General features: G+C 43.2%; 1 protein-coding gene across 1 annotated transcript in view; it reads right to left on the bottom strand.

Annotated features, from left to right (window-relative positions):
* Jing (AE binding protein 2 jing) overlaps nucleotides 1-24,504 on the bottom strand; it is a 92,615-nt gene that overhangs the window by 11,401 nt on the left and 56,710 nt on the right. Inside the window, exons 2-3 of the mRNA XM_077413665.1 lie at nucleotides 3,226-3,637; nucleotides 1,552-1,862 (exon numbers count right to left, since the gene is read on the bottom strand). Of these exons, the coding sequence (XP_077269791.1) occupies nucleotides 1,552-1,862; nucleotides 3,226-3,637 (723 nt within the window). The remainder of the gene's footprint in view (nucleotides 1-1,551; nucleotides 1,863-3,225; nucleotides 3,638-24,504) is intronic.

Raw genomic sequence — 24,504 nt, 5'->3', positions numbered from 1 at the left:
TGTTCCGATTTTGGACATGCGTGCTCTCTGGGATAACTTTTTTTTTCAGAGTTAAAGTAATGCCGATATTTATTAATATGCATATAAAATAATGTATTAAACACATTGAATGTTCCTAACAGGGCTGGTGATTTGCTTCGAAGGCTTCGATATTCGAACTTCGACGTTAAAATCTGCGAAAATCGAAGTTTCGAAGCTTCGAAGAATCAAAATTACACAATTATTAATTTAGTGTAATAGTAATAGTACCGCAATAACCACACATTTATAAAATTATATAACAAAATCTGAATGAAATTTCTAATATAAAGAAAACTTAATCCGCCAGTGGTTAAAACAAATTAATTATTTATTACTCGACTACCTGGCTTGTGCACAACGTTTCGGCTCACGGTTAGAGCCCTTATCAAGTGCCGTCTGAAATATGAACATCGCGATGTAACACAATAAAAATATATAAATTGGAAATTAGTCATAAAAACAGAGAGCGTTACCTAATCGTCAATAAGACTTGTCATATATTAGTCAAGACCTCTAATGTTGCAATTAGGTCGCTAATGTCGCAAATATATTTTTCGAAGCTTCGAAAACACCTTAAGGTAAATGCACCAGTGCCGGGACACTTATGATCTATGTCTGGACACCTTTATCATTTTAGTTTTTAAATAAATATAACGCAAATTAAAATTAAAGATAAAAATATAATACAAGAAAAATATTTTTCTCTTTGATTCTTTGATTTTAATTCGCGTTATAACTTATTTAAGGATTAAAATGATAAAAATGTCCAAACATAGGTATGTATCCAGGCATTGGCATTGGTACATTTACCTTAAAGATGCATTCCATTTAAGGTCCGCAACGTGAGCATTATATATTCGTCCTTATTTAACATTTGACAAACAACAAGGATGAAATGATTCTAAGAACGTTGCGGGCGTTAAGTGGAACGTGCCCTAAACTTCGAAAGTTAACTTCGAAGCTGTCGAAGAGTAAGAGCCCCAGTTCCTAATTCTGGCGATAAAAAAATAATCCAAAATACGAATTTTGTGTTTTATAGATTGGTAATGAAATCAAGAGAGCTTCTGTACTTTATTTTATAAATTAATTTCTTCAAAATTAGCTAGTAATTCATTCAGAAATGAATAACAAACTAAAAATAAAAATGATACTTACGCTGAGAAACCATTCTGTAATTTAATAACAATTATTTTACTGTTTTAAAATTTATCGAATGCAGTGCCCTGATTCTGCAACTCTTAACGACAGTGTCGTAATCGCTGTATTGCCGTTGCACAGGTATACTATATAGTAAAAATGCTACACAACGACAATATAACGATAATGTCGTTAGAGCCCGATAATGTCTGTAACTCTAACGACAATATAACGAATATAACGATACTGTCGTTAGAGTTACAGATTACAGAACAGGGGCGCAGATGGTCATTTGACTAGAGAAGTGCTACCATACATCTTTAAATTGACTAGCTAATCAATCAGCCTTATTGCGTTAGGGCGTGCTGCGAACACGGAATCCAATATCCTTACCTAAGAGGTGAGATCTTGGGCAGATTTTTCAGCACGTCGTTCGAGATTGGCAGAATTGGCAGCGACTTCGGCAGCTTCTTGTCTATCTTACCGTTGGCCCTCGGCACGATGACCACCGGTACCTTTTTCGTGTTCGTCGACGTCAACGTCCTCACTTCCCAGGGCTCGTTGGTCATGGTATTCTGGTTCGCATTGGGCGACACGGTGCCCAAGTATTTAGCAAGGCCGCCCTTGTTCCTCTGCACCACGGGTGGCCTTCGAAATTCCGACGAGCTCTTCGCTACCAGCACCATTTCGTTCGTTTTCTTTATCTGTCAATAGTAACGTAACAGTAAAATTTCAGTACTATTGTACTATTTATTTAGGCATACTGTGCGAGAATATCATATCGAAAATAATCAAACATTAACTTGGCATTTCCCAAAAGAGATAAAAAATAAAGTAACTTTTTCGTTAACGTCCACATTAAATAAATGGGGAGATAGCAAATATAGATACTGTTCAAATATGATGTATGACGTTCCTCAATATTTTCCAGGAAATATCTCAGTAACATTGAAAGAAATATATGTTTGCTAAGGGCCGGTCTACAATCAGTCGTATGTCGGAGTCGGATGTCGGAACGTAGCCGATGGTCCAATGAGGAAAATTCGTTTTCGAAAAAGAAATTCTTTTATTGACTGATGATTGTAGAACCGGTCTAAAAAGAGATTACTGTATGATGCAGATAATAGCAACATTGAAATGGTTGTATACCGGACAAAAAATTCGACAAATATTTCGAATAACTTGTTTTACTTCTCTTCCTGCTTCTTGTAATCGCGATGTTAGCCGAGATTTGATCATAATAAAATGAGCGAGACACATTTAGCGTTAAACGCGCGATGCGGTGTGAAACGCGAATTATCGAGACCGTGCCGCGTCAAATTGCCGATCGATAGGACGAGAGCAATTTCCGTGAATTAATATCAACCTATTGGGAAGACCTACACGCAAGTTTGTTAAAAAAAAACTAATTCAATATCCGATAAACGCGTGCTCGCTGATAAGATGAGTCTGTATCTGAAGTGTTCGCGCGAAGTAAAGCCGGTCGATACCTTCAACACTTCTGTTACATCGCGTTGGTTTTCATCGGAGAAGCACACTTTCTTCCGCCACTATTCCTTTGGTTTATCTGACTTCTACGTACCGTAAATTAAATACCGTTAAACAAACGATGAGTGTTACAGACTGATCTTGCAACAATCAACTTTATATATTTCTACAACCCTTAAATAAAATTTTTCCCGAAGTTCGGATAAAATGAAGATTGATCGTCCATCCATTTGCGCTTTTGAAACCTGAAAGACACTGAAAAATCTCCAGAGTCTCATACAACTCTCTTAGAATTCGAAATCTGTCAATGCCTTCGAGTTCGAGTGGCTACCTAACATAGATACCGACTGCGACTCATTCAAAAGTAAACCTTACTACAAAGCTCACATTTCTTTCAAAATATAAAGAGACAGTGGGTTGGGCACATGGGCAATCGAGAACTCATTTTTTACGAAAAGATCTCTCCAGAATCCGCCAAGGGATTTGTGCCTCCGACATCTTTGTCTTTTCGCACAAAATACATAGATACAGTTCTTTCCTGACACATTTATTCGCTTCGATCTCGAGTGAGACACCAACCTTCGGCTGCTGCGGCTTAATCTGCGTCTTAAAGTACTCCGTGATCTTGCCCTGGGACTCGTGGTGGTGTTGGCCGCCCGTGGTCTTTATTCCGTTCCCCTTGACGGCCCCCCTGGAGGTGGGATCGGCGGCGCCGGAGCGCGGGAGAGCGCCAGCCTCAGGTTCGCCCCTCAGCCTCTTGAATGCGGTGGTGGAGCAGGCGGTCGCCGCCAACGGTGGGGTCCAGGGCCATTGGGGCCTGGTACCGAGCTGCGACGACGGCGCCAGCTTGGGTAGAGACGGCAACGGACTGGCGGATGTGCCGCGTACCGCGGCTACCCCCTCGTCGCTGCTGGTGCTGCACGGCGACCCTGGTTCTGTGATATCGCTGGTGCCGCTGCTGCTGCATTCTCCGCAAGACACCGCGACTCCACTGCGACAAACGAAGAAAAATAGTTTAATGGAAAATCCTTCGGGGAAGAAACGCGCTCGCAAAATTCGCGTATCGCGACGAAGTTCGCCCGAATTTTAATTCATTTTATTATTATTGCATAGTATTTTGCTGTTATTCGAATATAATGTATTCCAGGTCTCTATCGTATTATTTTTTTAATGGCACGTTTCTCAATTGATGAATATATAAGTGGATAAATGTGGGATAATTTCTAGACAAGGAATTAGAATTAATAAGCGATACCGAGGCATCTTTTATAATATATCGATATATAGAAGCATGTCATTATGATTACAGTCAGCTTGTAACAAGCTGCACGATTCGATAATGAGGCAAAAATCCCCTACGCGACACCACCTACTGCGTTTAACACAGCACAATGTGAGGTATCTCGTTACGGTTGTGTTACGCCCGATCATTATGTCGGCAGAAATTCCGTGTACGTCGTCGTGCAACGACCCGTTACAAAGTGGTGGTACAATTTATCCGAATGAAGATGGGGGGCTCATCCACCACCTCGTCGCACACCTCGCCGCGCTTCGACCCCCCCCCTGTTCTTTTTTCCCCCATGGATCCAAGCGAGACCCGAGTCGCCGGTGGTCGGTCGATCGCTCTCGGTCCAGAGACCAGAAGCAAACAGCTTTCGTGGCAACCGCGAAGCGCCACGAAGGAAACCGGTTGGAGACGACAAGCGGCGGCGGCGGCGGCGGCAGCCACGAGGAAATTGCAAGCTTACCGAGTAATGATGTTACCACCAACGCAAACCTAATTACAGGCCTAGACATTGCCAATCGGCCTGGCCCGGTCGCCGTCGTCGTTTGGGGGGTTCCATAGTATCGCGGCTCGGCAACCCGTTTTGGTAAATTGCAGGCAAATCGAGGTGTAGGAGACACATGAGCGACGAAAAACGGTTTCGGGAAATTTGGCATCAAACTTTTTAACAGCGATTTAATTTTTGCAAAAAAGTTGCCGCTTCGCCGTGTGTGTAAAGCTGGCGTATCACACACATTTCGCAGAGAGAATTTTAATTATATTATTAGAGTTCTGACTTTTTTATTTCTATTTATTTTAGATCTATAGTTCTGGATAGAATAAACACAAAGTTCTGGCCGACATTTAAAGCGAGATATTGCTTGGAAAATAAAAAAACAGATAACCGCGTTTATCGCTACGATTGTAAAAACACGCAGTTAAGCGCGTATGCGAACAATGATGTTTTATCCTCCAATTTTCGCATTATTGTATCTTCTAAAAAAAAAAGTTTGATAAAAACCATCGAGCACGCATCACTTCTCGAATTCGCGAACAGGTCAGCTTCGGTCTCGCGCAAAAGGCCCGCGTTCGCGGTCGTTTCGTCGCGTATCAGCGGCCGTAAATTATCCGGTCGGCTATAAAGTAACCGAAAACGAGGAAAAAAACCAACGATTCTTCAGCGCCGTTCTCTCGCGTTTGTCGGATAAGGCCAATCGTCGATCATGCCTCTCTCGACTTTCCGCCTGGCGGGATATTTCGGACAACGTCCGTCTCGCCGCGAATCACAATGTCGAGGGAAAGAGACACTGACCTTTCCACGCTGTGATAGCGCGCGCTATACCGTTTTACGCAACACGCGTAGCGTAGCGCGTATCTCAGTTAGTCGGTCTCCGCTGACAAGCGGCGGGGAGGCATAAACGTCATTAATCGACTTTAATACCGATTGTGAGTCACCTTGCCGAATTTCAAACTACTTACTTATACACCGAACTCGTTACCTGTACATAAATTAAAAGCGTATATGCGAGGCAACGAGCAGCCTGCTGACCTGTGTGTATAAAGTTAAAATTCTTATCTCGGAACATTTGGAGACAACTATCATCGTTAACTGTTAATGGAATTCTAACGATCCCTAAATGCTTCAAATACTATAACAGGATAAGATAACAGTTTCAAAAGCATGTGTTTTTAAATACAGAGAGATAGAAAATTGTTCTACGTGCTCATCTTTCCCCAAAACTTCCCCGAGTAACAAATGTGACGTTAATGATGCATCCGCCAAGACAGGCAACCAATTAAAATGAAATTAGATTTTAATAGGCCTCTGGATAACATGCTTTCGCTGTCTACGTGATTCTCTGATGTATAGAAAGACATATACGATCACACGTTCTCCTAGAGCGAGGAACAATACCTAAGCGTCTAAGCGCGTTTCGTTTTCAGATACACGGTCGTGCGAGAGGGATATATGCGTGCAAATTGATTTCGTAGCAGCCGCGCGTTACGCCTTTATCGGGTTCTCGCGTATGCGCCGCGTGCGAAAATCGAGACGGCCATCGGCGTTAATGCAGACGCTCATGCATTATACATCCCCATGTTAATTGCATAACGCACGTTCTCTCTCTCTCACTCTCTCGCGATAATGACGGGAATAAATGATATCTACAGCGGCGTCGGCGGACGCCGAGCGATTTTATCGCGCGAGGCAGCTTTCGCATAACTGACCTACGTCCATTTCGCCGGCCCTTGGCCGTGGTCATGCCGATGTACGCGCGCGCAACGGCGGCACAACACAGAATTCCGCCCTTTCGGCTGGAAATCGCTGGAAAGGGATGACAGCGGACGGGAGGAACGCGGAACGGTACATCGACCTGTCTATATCAGTCCTCGGTGCGCGACGATCTTGGTCGCCATCAGGGCCCGGTATAACTCGCAGGAAATTGAACGGACGGACGGATGGGCCGCTTTGAAAGTACTCTTCGAGAACTGTGGAGGGTTTCTCTCTCTCTCTCTCTCTCTCTCTCTCTCTCTCTCTCTCTCTCTCTCTCTCTCTCTCTCTCTCTCTCTCTCTCTCTCTCTCTCTCTCTCTCTCTCTCTCTCTCCCCCTCTTTCATTAGCCTTCTAAGTGTCAACTTCAATAAACTGAGGCGGAGTCCGTATTCCCGAAGCGACTTTAGCATCAAAATATGTAGACGATAATAAAAGATTTTGTGTCCGGTTAATCACGAATCGGCAGTGTTCGCGGATTTTTCTAAATTTTGTTAATATCGCTAGTTTCAGGTTTCTCCCGCCATCCGAAAGTAGAATGTTTCTACGAAACCTTTCGTAAGCCGAAATGGCGTGAAGCAAACAAGCAATTACATTTTTTCATAAAAGCGACGGAATTCCTCGTTGGATTTCTTTCGGTTAGCGAAAACACTAATATAGGTCTTTCGTAAAAACTAATTGGCGTAAAGAAAACTTTCGAAAAGCGGAAGATACCTGCAATTGTTGATACGTATAAGCTCTAAATATAATTATATATAGAAATATATATATATATATATATATATATATATATATATATATATATATATATACTGGTTTATAAATATTAAAGAAAAAAAGAAAAATAACAAATAATACCTATATTCTTCCGTATTTGCAAAGACTTGCTCAGACTTTATTTATCGGTTTAATTCAACGATTTTAGTTGTTGCTAAATTAATATAAATTTTCAATGCTACATCTTGCATTCGCGTCGAGGAGTCTGCCGGAATAGAAGGCATCGACTATATACGACTACGGCATTCGAGCAAGTACAACGGCCTCAAACAAGACGTTTCGCCGTGCGCTGCCATACATAATTAGACTTCAACCGGTAATCGTCTCGAGGCTTTACATAATGTATTAGCGCGCGGTTCGATGTGTCCGGCGCGGCCGCGCGTACGTGCGAGTTAGCGAATTAACGTGACTCAAAGCTGCATAAACGCTTGAAAAAGTGGCGAACGCTCTCGGCCGGCGGCGCGGCAGCGAAAATAGTCACACGTGCGATCGGCGCCGGATGGCTTGGTGCGTACGCTCACGTGCATGAGAAAACTCTGTTGGAATCCGTGAAGTCACGGACGCGCGAGATGAATGAAGTGCAGTTCGCCGTCGAATGCAGACACATTGGCAGGTGACACACTTTGCACGCACGATGTAACGCGGCGCGCAATATCGCTACGCGAAACATCATTTTCATATTACCATTCGCATAGTCATCTGACTATAAATAGTCCTCGGCTACAATAATCCTCCGTAATTTCAATCTGATTATTATATATAATTTTTTTTTTTCGATTACAAGCCTTAAAATACAAGTTAAGTAAAACTTTGTTACAAATACGAAAGATCTATCATCTCTCTTTCTTTAATATGTCAAAAAGAGGGTTTTGTTTGACATATTATTAACTTGAGGCGCATCAGCTCATCTTTTGCCTGAATGTTATTGACCGACGACGACACTCGTGTTTAGAGAGGCATACAGTCTAAGTCATCGTGCGCAATTGTTAGACCTTAAAATTGACAAAGCTTTCATTATAGGATTTGTGACTTGCAATTTTTACTAGCAAAGAATGGTTTGCTAGCAACTGAGCGTTCTGATGAATGCAGTCCCAAACCTGATCTTTTTTTTTTGCAGTTTTCAAAAGAGTTCCCTTTCCTTCCACAAAGAGATCCATCTTGCCGATTATCAGGTAAAATAAAGGAACACACGTTCTAAAGAAAATCATATTCACAGGACTAAAAGAAAAATTGTCATCGAAAAATACCGTCTGTTCTCGAAAAAAAAAATACAATAAAACTTTTAGAATTTTTAAAAGAGTCCGCCTCCTTCCAAAAAGATTTATCTTGCCAATTATCAGGTAAAATAAAGAAACATGTCTTGAAGAAAATTATATTCACAGGACTAGAGAAAAAATTGTCATCGAAAAATGTAGAATCTGCTCTTAAAAAGGAAAGCACAACATAAAACACGATATATATTTATAATAGTTATTGCGTATCTCTCTATGAAAAATAACGGGCCACAAGCATTTTTGTATAAAATAACCAATTAAAATGTAGGACCTGCGTTATATTGTTAAAGATTAATTTGAGGACGTATCTGTTAATTGTTTTTGTTTTATAAATCATATAACGACGTATTTTTTCGTTATCCCGTCCATTAGGCCATAAGACAGTGTTTTCGATGCTACAATCTGTAAACAATTATCGTTCCGTCGAGTAGCAGCGATACCCTGGAGCAAGAAGGTAAATCTTTCTCTCGCCCTCATCCCTCCAGAAAGAAATCCATACGCGAGCACGTTGAAATTCAAGACTCATTCCGGGCCTGGATCCTTTTCGTCCTGCTTCGTCCTTTCTCCCTTTCTCGGTGACAATAGATCGCGGGACTTAGTCCAATATATATATCGCTGACCCTTGACACCGTCCCCCCCCCGCTCTCCCCCCTTCCTGAACGGGCGAACAAAAATCACCCTCGGGCGGAAGATGACTGATTGGCAGTCCCTCCGGATCGAATACGACTTTCGTTACCCCCGCTTCTCCTCCGGAAAGCTGCCCTTTCATCTCGCGACCCTTCGCCTTTCCCCGCGCGCACGTTTAATGCGTGAGTGCAGGGGAAGGCAAACGCGACATATAGGTTTTCATTTGAAAGAGAGGTTGTATAGTGTACCACAATAAAATCTTGTGGTAAAATCTCTCAACCTCTGTACAGAATGTCTCTCGATGTCACTGGCACTTAATTTAATGACAGCCCCTCTTCGCACGACAGCTTCTACTTTCTTTATCCTTCGACATTTCTCGATGCAGCCAGACTTCTCTACCGCTGTAACTTTGGTATTTAGAATTTTCCGTATAATTTCCCGGAAGCGGACTCTATATTATCGGCGACATTGAAAAACACGGCGAAAGCGTGAATTCGAAATGAAAGTTGAGGACTCGACATAAAAGCGGCGGCATCAACAATGGAAACATTTTATGAAAGGTTCTAAATATGTACTTATATGTGAAAAATACGAGAAAGATATATTTTGTGTTCCTTTCAAATCTCACCAATTTAAAATATTTTCTATATTCCTTTTGGGTATCGTGTCAATATATTGGTGACTCGATCATTTCATATTTTTTGTGCGAAATCTCTTCATTTTAGATATATTATTCCTCTATAAAGATATCACGAAGAAATACAAAGTAAATTCTCGTGCGACACGCTTGAGGAGAATCGCGCGGAGCCGTTGGTGGTGGAAGAAGAAAGAGACAGTAACTCGAAGACCACGGGAGACTCACTTTCGGCGAATGACCGTTACGTCGATCGCACAGCGCTTCGCGCGTAACACACGGTTTACATATGCACACCCACGCGTACACGTATATCGACAAAAGCAGTGGGCGTACGCGGGATGTTCCACAAAAGCGCCTTCCTCACATTAGAAATACATCAAAAAGTATATGCCATCGAGGCTCAATAGCTTTGCAATTAAAGATGAAGGAAATCAAATTAAGTAAAAAGAAAACATTTAATTAAAAAAACATTGTGAGAATTTTAAATAAATCACTTTTAATCTCTAAAACTATATGCACCAATAGCCGCGTTGTGCCCTTCAGTTGCCAAAATTTGCTGGTTTGCTATCGAGAGTTCCAAAAGTTATTCTCTCTTTTCATTTTAATTAAAAGTATCTCATCTTTGAGATAGTTTAGATTAGTTTTAGATAAACTTCATGGACGTTCTAATTCTTATTTTTCGTTACTCGTGTTATTTTATTTCAGATCACATTTAGAAGGATATACGCGTAATATAGAAATTCGATCGTCACTGCTAATCGCATCACGTTTATAATCAATAGATTATAAACGCGACACAGACACAGGACAGAGAAAGAGAAGAGGAGAAAAAAAGAGAGTGAAAGAAAAAGAGAGAAAGATGCGAGAACGCGAAACGGACATACTTGGCGGAATTACCGTGTACATCCGAGTTCACTGTACATCGCGATAGGCTCGTGGACTCTCAAGTATATATACGCGGGCCTATAACCTGTTATAACGGATGGAGACACGTTTCTTAGAAGAGGTCTACGTGCCCACGCGATTTCGCGTCTTCTCTCACGGGTGTCTCTCCACGGCACGGCTGCATAAGGTTTCGAGCCAAGAGGTGTTAATCCCGTTTTATAAAACAGCTGCCTCAATTCCCATCCGATTTAGCAAAACTGATTCCAACAGTTCGGCTTTAATTCAACTTAATTGAAACGAGATCGCAATCCGCTAATTTGCCGCTAATCAAATTTGAGTCGGCGCAATTTTCGCGGCGAATTTTATTCGCCCACGTCGCGGAGAGCGTAAAGTTGCAGACGCACCGTTGCACTCTTTTGGGACTTCCTGTTCTCCCTGCAGCGCGGCGACTACACATCCGCGCGCGCGCGCGCGCGCCGCTTCCAATTTTCATCGCGGAATTCGGGATTCGGATGACCGCGGGATCGCGGACCATTTCGCGGAGCCTCGTGTCGGAATTCGCGTGGGTGGAGTTTCCGTAGTTTCGCGAGCGAGCGAGGAAGAGCGGGAGAGACCGTCGCGTGATCGGACGTCGTTAAGATCCAATTTGAATATCCTTGGAAAGGGGTGAGAGGGAGACGGGTGGGCGAAAGGAGGCGGGGGTGTCGAAATGACCTCGAGAAGCTCCTCGTTTAAGCGTTTAATCGCCGTGTCTATTATCGGCTCTTCCTTTTTCCTTCGTTTATCCCCTTTATCGGTTCCTCTCTCCGCCGCCTCCAGTCTTCGTCTCAGAAAACATCGATATTTATTTCTCTCTCTCTCTCTCTCTCTCTCTCTCTCTCTCTCTCTCTCTCTCTCTCTTTAAACGTTTTTCTGCTCGGAAATCATATTGGCAAATTGGCCAAGCTTTACGCGGACAAATTTTCCAGTCATTTGTCAGATTGATTACTCCCAGAGAGAGTTATTAATCAATTCCACTCGCGCGCGCTTTTATCCGCGCGGTATTCATAAAGAACCGAATGGCAAATCGAAGAGAAATTGCACGCAGCCATCGTGTAAAGTTTGTATCGAGGGAATGTTTTACGCGTGCGTTATGAAAGTGCTAGATATACGTTGCACAAGATCTTTTATAAAGGAATTTCCGCAGCGAGCTGCGCGAGTGTATTAGATATACGTAATTACGTAATATTATTTATACGCATGCACCGTGAAACGTCTGAGGTTTGGCCTCCTTATGTTCTCCTCGACTTGAAAAATTGCGGATCGCTGCAGACTCGTCGAGGCGCGTTGCACGCGTCGCACACTTGGCGGTCGTCGTGTTTACACGGAGGTTTCAACGAGGCAAGCGTAATTACGAATCTTCGTGGCAAAATTTTATGTTTGCCACGCGGTGCAATGTGACAATCGTCTCCCGTTGTCGCGAGACAAAGTAAAGTCGCCAAAGACCGTAATCGCGACAATTTAGCGGGGGGATGATGGTCCCGCGATAGGACTCGCAAATTATCGCACGAACGCGGTTACTGCTCCATAAAACGCGATCTCGATACTTTGGAACGCGGGGCGTAAATAATTCACGAACGCCCCCCGGACGCGCGCGCGCGCGCTCCAAGAGGGAAAAGATTGCCGGCGTTAACTCGCGCGCGCGTGTATATAAAGCATAAAGCAATAATAACGAAAAAGCCGAGGAAGTTGTACATACAATTGTCGCGCACAGACGTGCTGCAGACGTGCGAAAATGTATGCGAGAGCCGTGCAAACGCGAAGAATGCAGGACGATGCACACTTGGAAGAATAAAAAGTCTGAGAGAGAAATTGAAATAAATTTTCTGAAAGAATTCGTTGGTCGTAATTGAATATTGCATTAGTAATTTTTTGTTACGTTGAATTGCGTTTATACATGATGCTATTACGTTTCGATTCTTTGATGATTGATTATTACAAAGTGTCTATGTTTATTGCGAATAGTGAATGCTAATTACATATTTGTCAAATGCTGATTAACGGCGCAAACGCGTAAAGATGAACAGCGCGATATTGATCATATACGTACTATAAATATTTATATCGCATGAATTTTTCTCATAGATTCTAAATATATCTCGTGTGTATCGCAGATTGAATGCGGCAAGCGATTGCGATTTGCACACTCGATTTCGTGCAAAAAAAGCAACATGTGTGACGGAAGTATTTTAAGAATATACGGGCGGCCACGATTAAAGCATTCATCGCGTTAATTATACTTCGGTCATTATGTGTTTATGGTATATGTATATCCACGTTATATTTATAAACCAGCTGTGTTTTTTCGAGCTATCCCGTACGATACAACGATACGGTGTAAAACGTAGAAAGAGAGAGGGGAAAAAATACGCAAGTGCGCGTCGGGAAAAAAAAAAGAAGGAATTCTCTCTACCCTTTTCGTCGAGGTTGAGGTAGAAGTTATTCTCACTACCCCCCGGGGGAAAAAGAAGAATAACTTCGTTCGCTTGAAAATTGACCTGGCTGTCTCGGAGGCTCCCTCGAGCCTTCATGAAACGTACTTGTCCATAATTAATGACACGCGAACGCGTAGCGTAGTGGTGCGTTTACCGAAGTGAAATCACCCCCATCGGTGCATACTAAAAATTTGCGGTTTGGAAAGGCACACCTCTTCATTTCGATCGGTGCGCAATATCGTGAAGCGTTCGTCTGAATATAAATCGATCGAAAAAAAAAAATGAGATTCTTTTTTACATCGTTAGATTAATCAGAAATCGTGTATACGAGAGTTATTTCAGTTTCGCTCGCTTCATTAGTTATAAGTATACATCCGGTGGGCGTTGAATAAAGTAACGCGCATCATTGACCAGACGGACGATCGGATTTTGGAATCAATCCAACGTCGAAACGTGCCGATTGGTGAAAAATCGGGTTGCGGAGGCCAATTTCGAGTACGAACCTCCGTCGCGAGGCGCTTGGTCGTTTCGTTTATTTTCGTCTCGCTTCGTCTTTATCTCTCTTCTTAAGTCCGTTATCCCGCTGGTCGCCTCCCTTGTGGCCTGCCAAATCCTGCAGTGCGCTCCGGGTACGACACACTAACCTTGTCTCGAACTCGACGCACTGGCGCGAAGAAACGAAGGGGGAGAAGACGGGGGAACAAAAGAACAGAATGCGGGAGGAGAGTGTCTCGATCTTTTTCCCTCTCGGCTTCGTTGCTCCGAGATGGTTGGAGCTCTCTGCCTCTCTTCGAGCCTCTCGTCCTCCGTCGAAGCTTCGAAACTTCGCGCAAGTTCATTATCGAAAAGAAACCTTGCCGGCGGCTCGCACTCGGCCACTTTGCCATGGCTAGGTGAGAAAGGAAGATAAAAAGCACATTAATTGCGTATTTTTGTACGATAACGTATAAAAACTTTGAAAAGTAAAAAACTTGTGTGCGCGCAGGACATTTTATCATTCGGAACGTCTTTGTAGCAAAGAAAATTTTCTTGAAAGTATAAAATTTTATAATTTGGAACGTCTTTATAGCAAAGAAATTTTTGTTACTGAACAAATCGGCTCGCAATTTGTTAAACAACTTGCAAAACGCTATTGCAGATTATACTTTTATATGTATACAAATATCTGCTGATAGAAATATAAATTCTATTTTATAAGCGCAGTTAAGATCTGTATCATGCCCGTGTCATGTGTACGACTTTCTGTCAACTTTTTAAACTTGCATATTATAATTATGGTATAATTATGATATTATTACGATAATATGTATCCTTATCGCAACAATTAAAAAGCAAACAATTAATCCATGATAAAGTCGACGATAAACATCGAAGTAAGAATAATTAATTCAGGATGCGGGCGCGGCAATTGTACAACATCGATGCTTCAATATCACATTGCGGAGAACGTCATGTGTCATTTTTTTAACTGTAACTTATGCACATGCAGCTGTATTCCATGCGGGATTCACAGAAAAGAATCCCAACTGGATTACACGAGATAATATTTGACGTGTAATTTCGTTAACAATTTCGGGGGAAGATAAAACGCGACCGCCGTCGAGGCACGTCGTCCTCCGCAGGTCCGTACGCATTTCGAATTCGGAATTACGCCCGAAGTCGGGGACCCGGAAGATCGTAGATATTAGTCTCCCCGAGAGATCCCGGAATATCCTAAACGCCAAACGGCAATCTCGTCCGGCTGTTCTCGAAAGTGGAGCTCGAGCCCGGTTACGCGTTTCTCATCGCGAAAGGCGGTATTATTTTTCACGTTGAAAATAAAAAGAAGAAAGAATAAGAAAGGAGGAAAAAGGAGAAAACCCAAATGGCACACGCGCACTCTGCGGTAAACGTGCGACAAATCAAGAACGCAAATTCTATCGCGCCGTTAAGTCTCGAACAGAAAGGTAAGCCGATAACTTGGTCATAAAATTATGAATTTCTCTGCCGAGAGTAGGTGATTTTTATAATCTCCAATCTGGAAATAATTCGCGCTAATAAATAACTTTTTGCCTGCTTCTAGTTCTATTTCTTTAATATGCAAATAATGTAGGTACTTTAGTATGGAACTTCACACACAATTTGAGGTTTAATTAATGAAATATTCAACGTTGAATGCTACAAGCTCTTTTTCCTACTGGAAAACGTAATGTACTGTAAAATCTATTATTACAATTGTGACCAACAGTCATGAGAATTCGCTACTTTAATTCGCAGTACAGCGATTCCGAGTAAAACGCGAATGCTTTACGTATTTTCCTCGGAAACACGGCGCTGGAAAAAAAAGCTGAGGCTTCTTTCTTGAAACTAATGCTGGTGGAAGCAGAAAAAGGTCGGGACTAGGCAGGAACAGCTGCACTCTCTTAAGACCGAACGGCGGAACTCAGCCGAAGGAGGGGGTGGCTTTATTGGTTTAGGGTAGCTGGAAAAGCCGCGGCGTGGCGGAGCATTTCGATTCCTCACCGGTTCAGACAACGTGGTACAAAATTGTAAACCGGTAGGTAGACGACGACAGACTCGTCGACCATTATATGATCGATACGACGGCGGAGCCGTGTGTTTTACCGCGCCGTATAACAACAACGGCCAAAAATCTTTCGTCAACCCATTTCTTCCGGGTTGAGTTTGTCTAGTATTTTAGAACCATTTTTTTCTCGCTTTCCTATTTATTTTTGTAGCGGGATTGTTTGATTGTCAACGCGCAAGGCAAACACGACGAACAAATATCGATTTTAAAAAGAAAATGTATAAATTTCAAGTATTTTTCTTAAAACGTTTCTTTCCATATAGGATCGGTATTTTAATAGAAACGTGTCACGTACTGTTATATATACGCTGTAAATTATTAAATAAATGGTAAAAGGGTATAACATATTAAAATGCCAATCGCTCGCACAAGCCAAATAAAATACGAAAATACGCTTACTTTTGCACCATGCCATAGACGGTTCGAAGGAGACGAACTCTTCGGCTTTGTACACCCTTTATGGCGTGCAATCGATCGATGAAATAGCTTGCGACGACCTTTCGAAATGGCTCACCCTTCTCGGAAACAGCTGGCTCCCGTCATCCATCAACGCAGGGTGGAAAACGCGAAAAAGTTCACGGGAAAACGATGTAAACGAGGAATTTCACGAGCGTCGTAAACGATTGTCTTCAAATCAAAAGCTGTTCGATCAAATCAAAAGCCCCAAATTCCTGTCTCGACCATCAAGCTTGTTATTCCAAACTTTAAGCGTTGTACATCCAAAACTTTCTGCCGGTTTCAACTGTCAATAGCGATCGTGAGCACTTTCGAAATTCACAAGCTTCCGGCGCAATTCAATCGCACCGGTCGGGCATCAGCCAGGAAGTAATCCACGTTGGGATTAGTTTACAGCGAGAGGACAACGTGTTGTGCGTTCTCCGCGGCAAGAGAGATTCGACGCGATTCACTCACGTGCACGGGAAAACTTCCGAGGAAAACTTTGCACGGCGCGCGTAATATAAAATGCAGTAGTTCGCCCGGTACGATCGAAGCGTGTTCGAACGCTATACGAGGGCCGGGTGAGCCGCAAAGAGAGAGAGAAAGAGAGCTCGTAGATTCTCGCGCGTATAGTGTGCTATATCTATCCCGTGGCCCGGCACGGAGAAGACTGGAATGAAAACCGAATTGTAGGGGTCTCTACACGGTGCATACGTGTTGGGGTGAGAGAGAGAGAAAGAAAAGGTGAAAGAGAAAGAAGGAAAGAGAGAAAGCGGAGGGTTTAGGCACGAAGGGCGGGGGAAAGGGGGTTTCACTCGACAGGGATGGCGATGACCGGAGGGTCGGTTTATCCTGGCCGGAGATCCCATAGGATGGGATGGCTCCCTTCGCCCCCTCCCCTTCCCCTCCCTCCCTCCCTCCCTCCTGCAACTTCGTCGCGTCACGTCGTCGACCGACAGTCTGGTTCGCGTTGAGTCACTGTGTATGCACGCGCGCACAGCTCAGGTAGAGAATAAGCCTATATACGCGCGCGACGGGCGAACGAACTCGTCTCCCAACCTCGGCCTCATTGAAAATGTGGGTCCGGGTGCAAGAATGCGCGCCTTGCACGTGGGTCGTTCACTTATGCGAGAATGTCGCGGTCGCTGATAATCTCCATGTTGACACAACCCGGGGGGGGAAAGAGGGGGATTAATTTCGCGCCACGAGACTCGTTGGATATATTTCCCAAGCGTGTTAGAATATAAGATAATTTATATATTAACCGAATTACTTGTGACACGCTAATCGCGTTCCCACATAATGCACAAAATGGCAAAATTAAAACATGAAAATCCGGAGGGAATTAATGTCGCGCTACAAGACTCTTTGGACATACATTTTCCAAGTATGTTAGAATATAACAAACGTCGATAATTTAGATAAACTAGTTACTTGTGAGACACGCTAATCGTGCTCCCACGAATTGAAACATAAGACTATACAAGACTACAAGAAAAAAACCATGCATTCAATAACATAACAGTATTAATGAAACTGCAGATAACATTTTATTAAAACAAGAGCGCGACGTATTTGTTTCATTAATACTGTTTTTGAATTCAAAAGATTATTCGCGATGAAAACATAGACAGAAATGAATAAACAGACAAGGGAAAAAATGAGATAAATTTTCCTTAAATTTCCATAGAGAAACGATTTAAATAACGACGATTGTTAAGTACGTGGATAAATGCATACGCGGATAAGATGCGTCGGGCATTCAATTCGGAGTTAGCACGATGTAGCACGCTTTGCGGAAGTACTTGGGCTCGGAGACGAAGTAGGTACACGGTATAACGTTGTACGTAGCTTGTAACAAGTGACATATTGCCGTATACGTAGGTACACGGATCGTCGGGCGCGACGTTCGTTTACGCTATGTGACGTAACGCAAGGGCGTTTCCGTCCTGTTACGGTCACTTCCGCTTCGAGACGGCCCCGCTCTCGCCCTTTCCTCACCTTTTTTTCCTATAATTATCGCTGCGCGCTCACGTCCTTCGGAAATTGCGATGCCAAGGTACGGGTCAATTAATGGCGGGGCGGAAAGGGGGGGAAGGAAAGGTAGCTCGAGCACGTGATCGAGCGATGTAAATGCCGGGCAAGATTTATGCTCGGTAAATATCTATCCCCGCCGCACTCGGGAATTTTTTTCTCAATCGCCAGGAATAATGCGGAAAATGCGGATGTGTTCGCGCAATCGGAAAGATCCTCGGGACAATCGTGCGAGTCTCAAACTTGTATTTGTCGAATGCGATTATTCTCTCTAAGTGAAACACTGCCGTTAAAAAATTTGCGACTCTTTAATATAAAATTTGGAATTTTATTAACTATTATTTTCTATTTGTTATTAGTACTTTTCATTTTCAAAGTGTGACTAATACTTTTTTTCTTCGCGCGGTACACGATAACGATATAAATGAGGTAAGAGGAGCGCCGAGAGCGATACCTAAGGCGACAGAGAAAAAAGGAATTGGAGGAGAGCGTGTCTTGCGGGACGACAACGAAGGAGGAATCGCGCGGCCGGAGACGTAACGAGACAGGAAATCACACCGATGTAATAAGAGGTGCCACGAAAGCGACATAAAGTGACACGCGAGACATGCGAAGTATTGCGAACTGGCACAGCATTGATACTAAACAATGCGTGACGTGATGCGCGACGTATAGGAATAACACACGGGAGAAGCGGAGGCGATGTGCGGCAAGGATAGCTATGACACAAAATATCGCGATGCAGTAGCGTGAGTGATACGAGAGCGGCGCGAGATGATACGACGACGAAAAAGGAGATTTTGACATGCCGGTTTCGCGTGTGCGATTATTCGGGTTATTAAAATCTCGGAGCTGCCGACTATTTCGAATATGTTAATAAAAAAAGGATACTACAACAAACTAACAAGGAGACAACTAACCCTTGATTCCTTGAATTTTGCTCAATTTAACATGGTATACGCTACACCTCATTCATTAATGCAATACAAAGTACAGTAACTCTGTCCAATGCGTAATAAGTTTGTGAAATATTAATATTTAACATTTTCCGTGTGTGTGTAATTATTTTAAATTTCTGCAAAATAAAATTTATTTATCTATTTTAATTATGTATTATAAATAAATAAAAATATAATTATAATGACATTACAAAGAAGTACATCGCAATTAACAAAAATATATTACATGACAATTAATCTTCGGTGTCGAAACTTTCAATTTGTTCACTATCAATAATATGGTCACAATGTGTACACGTTTTTGGATATCTATTAGAGAAACATTTAAAACACTACTAATTTGTACGAAGCGGGTTTTATGAATGCAACTTCTTTGCATAAGCCTGATGGTTTATTTGTCATTAATACCGAAAAATAAAATTTTGAATATTAATATTTCATAAACTATTGCAAATTGGACAGAGTTATTGTACCTTGTATTAGTAAATGGAATGTAGTACTGTAATATAGTAAAATTCAAGGGATCAAGGATTGTGGTTGTCCTCTTGTAAGCTAAATCTCGATTCAAATAAATCAAACAAAATTGATTTAAAAAATCGAGCTTTTTTAGTATTTTCAGAAATGTTTGTTTTTCTAAAGAAAAAAATATTGATATATGATGCAAATGTTTTTGTATCTCTTCGCTTTCGGCGAAACACAACGATAATGCGAAACGGATAATTCGCGGGTAGATGACACTTGTCGAGTGACTTTGCGATCGATAATTGCGAAAGCGAGAAATGAAAACGAAGGATCCGACGGCAGGTCGATCGAGGAAGACACGCGTGGCTGCGAGCACGCATTGAGTCCACGGCGCGGCGCGGCGATTTGCATACGCCGTGTAATTTGCATAAGCCGCTCGCGGAACATATAACACACAAGCACGGATCGAACAATCGCGCGGCTTGCATAATATTCGCATAAACGATCGGCCGCTTCGCGCCCCGTCCGTGCACCCCGATCGACGAGAATCCATCCCCGTTCGGAAACCCGTGCGCGCGCGCGCGCAGCGCTTATCGGAAAGCGTGCGTCTTAATAAAGGTGAGAAAGATCAACGTACTAATTCACGCTAACGCTCGATCCTATCTCTGGCGCAGGAAGTTCGCAGGAAGTGCACATAGGAATGTGCGTGCGCTTGTTTTAACTTCTCTGTAGGCCGCGACTCAGCAAGGAAACATCGCGTGTACGTAGATCGTGAGATCCACAAGATCCTCCTTGGGCTTTGATACGCGTATCAAAGTCCGTCGGTTGCGGGATGCTTGCTGCACTACGTCTGTGTGTAAATTAATTGATTCATATATGCTAAATTAATTGATGCATATATGAAATTGCCGGCGTACTTGTATCACATAATATTGTGCGAGTAACGAGGCGATATTTGTTGAATTTTATTATTCATGGTCTCTATTTTTTCTCAAGTCATTTATAAGATTATAATCGCACAAATAACTTTTTATGGCGTCGCAATTTACGTCCACGACGTAATTCGATCCCGCACGTTGGAGATCCGAAAATATGATTTCCGACGAGGCCGGGTTTATCTTTAGCCTTAGCACTCGCGAGCGCCGGATTAAATTAACGAGGCGCATCCGATTACGTTCCGGGATCGTTAACGACGCCTTTGTCGCGTCACAATAAAATATTTTGTCAGGGCGTTCTCAATTTTCCGCGGTCCGCGAGCCGCGTTTGATTTACAAATCGAACGATAATTCGCTCGTCCTCCCGGGCTTGTTCTGCCGGGAGGAGGAGCACAAAGGGAGCCCCGAGAGCCCGGGGTGCCATCCCCGTGTACCGCAGCTCACCCGCCGGTAAATCCCTTTTGTACTCTCGCATCGAGCCGAGTTTGCCGGCTTCGCGGGAAAACAATATCGACGGAACGTTTTAAGCGCGCGGAATCCTTACTCTCCTCTCAACGTGGTATACAAGTGTACTATAATCGACGGTGGAAACTGGACGATATCGAGGACCGGACGTTTCTTCCCTTTACACATCGCCGCAGCTTTTAATAATTTTCGCTACTCGACACGCGGCGTTCGATATTCGTGAGAAAATGGATATCGTTAAACTTGCTCTAAGCGGAAATATATATATACGTTTACAGAGATTAAAAATGCATCAATGCTTTATTATACGATCGTGCTGCCTGCCTGTGTTACGTGATTAATTGTCAATTACACGAATCATCCGCATCAGCGTCGACAACGGTGTCGGCGAATCGCAATAAAAGGCGTAAACAATTATATAAAGCTGCCAGATTATTTACGACGCATTGACGGACGATAATCACGGAATAAATATTTCCCACGGCATAATAACTGCCAGCGCGTACGGCCGATCGATCACTATTTTCCTATCGCGCGGCTAGCCGCATTCGATTTCTCTGCATGGCATTACGACTCTCGTGATCCCAACACTCGCGCGTTCCGTTCGAGTCGAAGAGGAGAGGAAGCCACTCACCGTAGCGTGCAAACAGTTACATCCGGCTTGCGCGCCTGTCGTCCGAAAAGCGTGTAACGCACGCGAGTGCCGGCTCGCGCGCGGATTGTCCCCTTTTACTGCGGAATCATCCCCTTAATTAATCCCTATTTAGGCAATCGATTTGTTTAAGGACGGCCTCGCAAATGGGTGGGGGAAGGGATTATTTCGGTCACGAAAACGATTCGTATGTGCGATCGGCAACATTCGCCAGAAGGAAATTATTCCGCTTGGAGAACGGGGGAGAAAGAAACTGCAGAAAAGTGAAGAGCGAAATGTAGGTAGCAAAGATAAAAATATAGAAGTCTCGTCTTTTATCCAATCATGTCAAATTTTGCACGTCGAAAGCGCAAATTAACCTATAAATCAGGAAATCATTTTAAAGACTTCCAACTACGTCGATAAATCATAGGGTGTAACAAAAATGTTGGCATAAAGCTTGAGGAATATATTTCTCGTGCTTAAAAAAAATTCGTTATGTTAACATAAGTCTAAAAAATGTTTAATAATTTTAACAATCACCATTATTTCATTTTATGCGTTCTCTGTAACATGCTGACTTTTAAAATTTAATTATTATTAAGCAATAATAAATAGATATTATATCCCTTTTATAATTATAAATTTAAACACGTGCCTACTATTTTAAACAGACAATATACTGGCAGTTCTTAAGCGCAGTAACGGAGACTTTTAGTCTTTAAGGAGCTTAGATTATTCTCTTCTTGGTTTTATCGTCCCTATCAACCCTTTATCGTCGTTCTTATCGTCTCGGCATGGTCTTTATCTCCGACCCTAGACGACGACGACGAATCGCGGAGAGAGAAGGCTCGTGGTGATTAAAATTTCAGAGAAACGAACCGAGAGAAGAGACGCGCTCGGTCGGAGGGTTAAGCTCCGAAGAAGAAAGACCGAAAGGGTCAAAAGGGTCGGGTGCTCTGACTACTTTGTAACTAAAGTAACTAAAATCTCTACTACAATTTTTGACTTTTCGTACAAGAACAACTCGCCCTTGACCTCTGTTTCTTCCGAGGTAAAAGTTTGTAAAACCTGAATTTCTCGCCTGACATCTTATCTGAAAAATATTTTACTATTTGTATACGTATATCGTAGTTGTTTTTATTATCTTTTAGGGCTTAAATTGGAATCAGCAGGGTATCTTGCCTGGGTATACAAACATAGTGGTAAATCTAAATAATGTGGGATAATACACAAAGACGAGGAACCAGTACAAATACCTTAATGGCGTTACGGCAATTTTACCTAACAGCAGGACGCAACAATAGGAAAATCTCTGAGCGAAGGTAAAAGCTGTCAATTATAAAGTTGTTTCCGCCGACAAGTGTAAATGAAATTTCAAGGTGCATCTCTATTATGCAACCAGAATGCGAGAGACTGGGGGTATTCGATTCGATTTATTTCAAATTACTTTCTTCATTAGCGACGCTGCCGACGCTGCCGAGCGAAGCGAGCGAGAACCTCGCGCGAATAAAAACTCGAAACTGTAAATCACGGCGACGGACGTTCTTACGGGATAACGATGCAAAACAGGAGTCAGAGTCACGAGTGAAACGCCGGCGCGCGCGCGCGCGGGCGGAGGGTTAAGAAGGAGTCGTCGATAAGTGCCCTCCTCCCTCTCGAGAGCTGAAACGTCTCATTCAGCCCGCCTCGTTCGGCAGGATAACGAAGAGGAAGGCTCACGCTCGCGCGCGCGCGCGCGCGTGTACGTATATACATATAGGTATATCGGGAAATGCCGTTCTCGTGAGGAGAGACCGGGTCGACGCCCACACACAACAGAAACTATGTGCGAGCCCATCTCGGCCCACGCTATCGAGCCTCTCCAGGCGTAAGCGAGAAACTAACGGAGACAATGGATCCCAAAGTTATGCCCTAAGATCTTTCATGCCAGAGCCAGGCTGCTGCCGCGCCGGTGCCTCGCTGGGCGACGCGAGAGCTGGCTGGCCCGAGGTGACTGGTGCATCGTCACGTAATGCTTATGAAGCGATTCTCTGTTGCGAGACCTCCACACAGCGCCACGCCACCCATCGAAAGTACGGCATTGTGAAAACACATTTATCACAGAACGGAAAATATGAAGAGCACGATTATTCTGTATACTTTAAGATATACATATTTTGTATACCCTCTTGTCTTTCTGAAAAAAGAGAGAGAGAGGGAGGGAAAGAGAATTTGTATGTTATGTATGTAACGGAAGATCCAAAGAGAGCTAGGAAAAATTCCGATATTCAAAAATCTAAAGATTTCCAAGATTTATAGATCCTGATTTATATACGGGTCCAAAGTCGCAAGTCGAATCGTCCCCAAGGACTCCAAGTTTTGAGAATTCGAGGCCATCAAGAATTTGCAGATGCAAGCAAGAGTACAAGGCCCCGAGGCAAAGGTTGCAGCAATGTTACGGAAGTGCGAAGGTAGATATCTACTTCCAATCAATCGAAAGCGCTATGTAATTTCGATTAACCGTTGCTTCTGAGTGCCAAGACCCTCTCCAACTATACGCATAATCGGCTCGAATTCCGCAGACAGGCGGACACAGCCATAGAAACGAATGTACCGTTTGATACACTAATGTCTCATCCGAATGGCAGTGCTCGTAATGAGGATACGCGTACCCGGTAAATTTGCTCTCGAGACGAGTAATAGGCTGCGCGACGTGAGGAGCGACGAAGAGAAAGAGAGAGAGAGAGAGAGAGAGAGAGAGAGAGAGAGAGAGACTCGAATGCCTAGGCGCGCTCGCGCACGCCATAGACATAACTCAAGCGGTGGCTTTAAATGATTACGACACCGGTACCCTTTGAATACGTTACAGTGGCGCGCTTAATATGAATACAGTCGCGCGCGCGCGCGTTTTCGCAACCACGTCAGAAGGTGCGCGAGACCGTGGAAAAAGTGCATCGCGCGCAAGACAATGGGAAGTCATAACGAGCGTAGGAAAAAAAGGAACGGCGTGGATTCTTATCGATGCAACAGAATCCGCCGCGATTCCGGTATTACGTCCCGTTTTTTCCCGAAAGAGCGAATCAACACTTGGAAAAAAAATCACTTTCTGCAAATTTCTACTGGAACGATCTTATCGCGTCTGCATTTAATAGCAAACTTTATTATCTATTTCTCGAGCGA

The sequence above is a fragment of the Temnothorax americanus genome, unplaced genomic scaffold (assembly GCF_048541705.1).
Source record: "Temnothorax americanus isolate GAGA-0224 unplaced genomic scaffold, ASM4854170v1 Scaffold33, whole genome shotgun sequence".
NCBI classification, from domain to species: Eukaryota; Metazoa; Arthropoda; class Insecta; order Hymenoptera; family Formicidae; genus Temnothorax; species Temnothorax americanus.
This window is presented reverse-complemented; position numbering and strand designations above follow the sequence as displayed.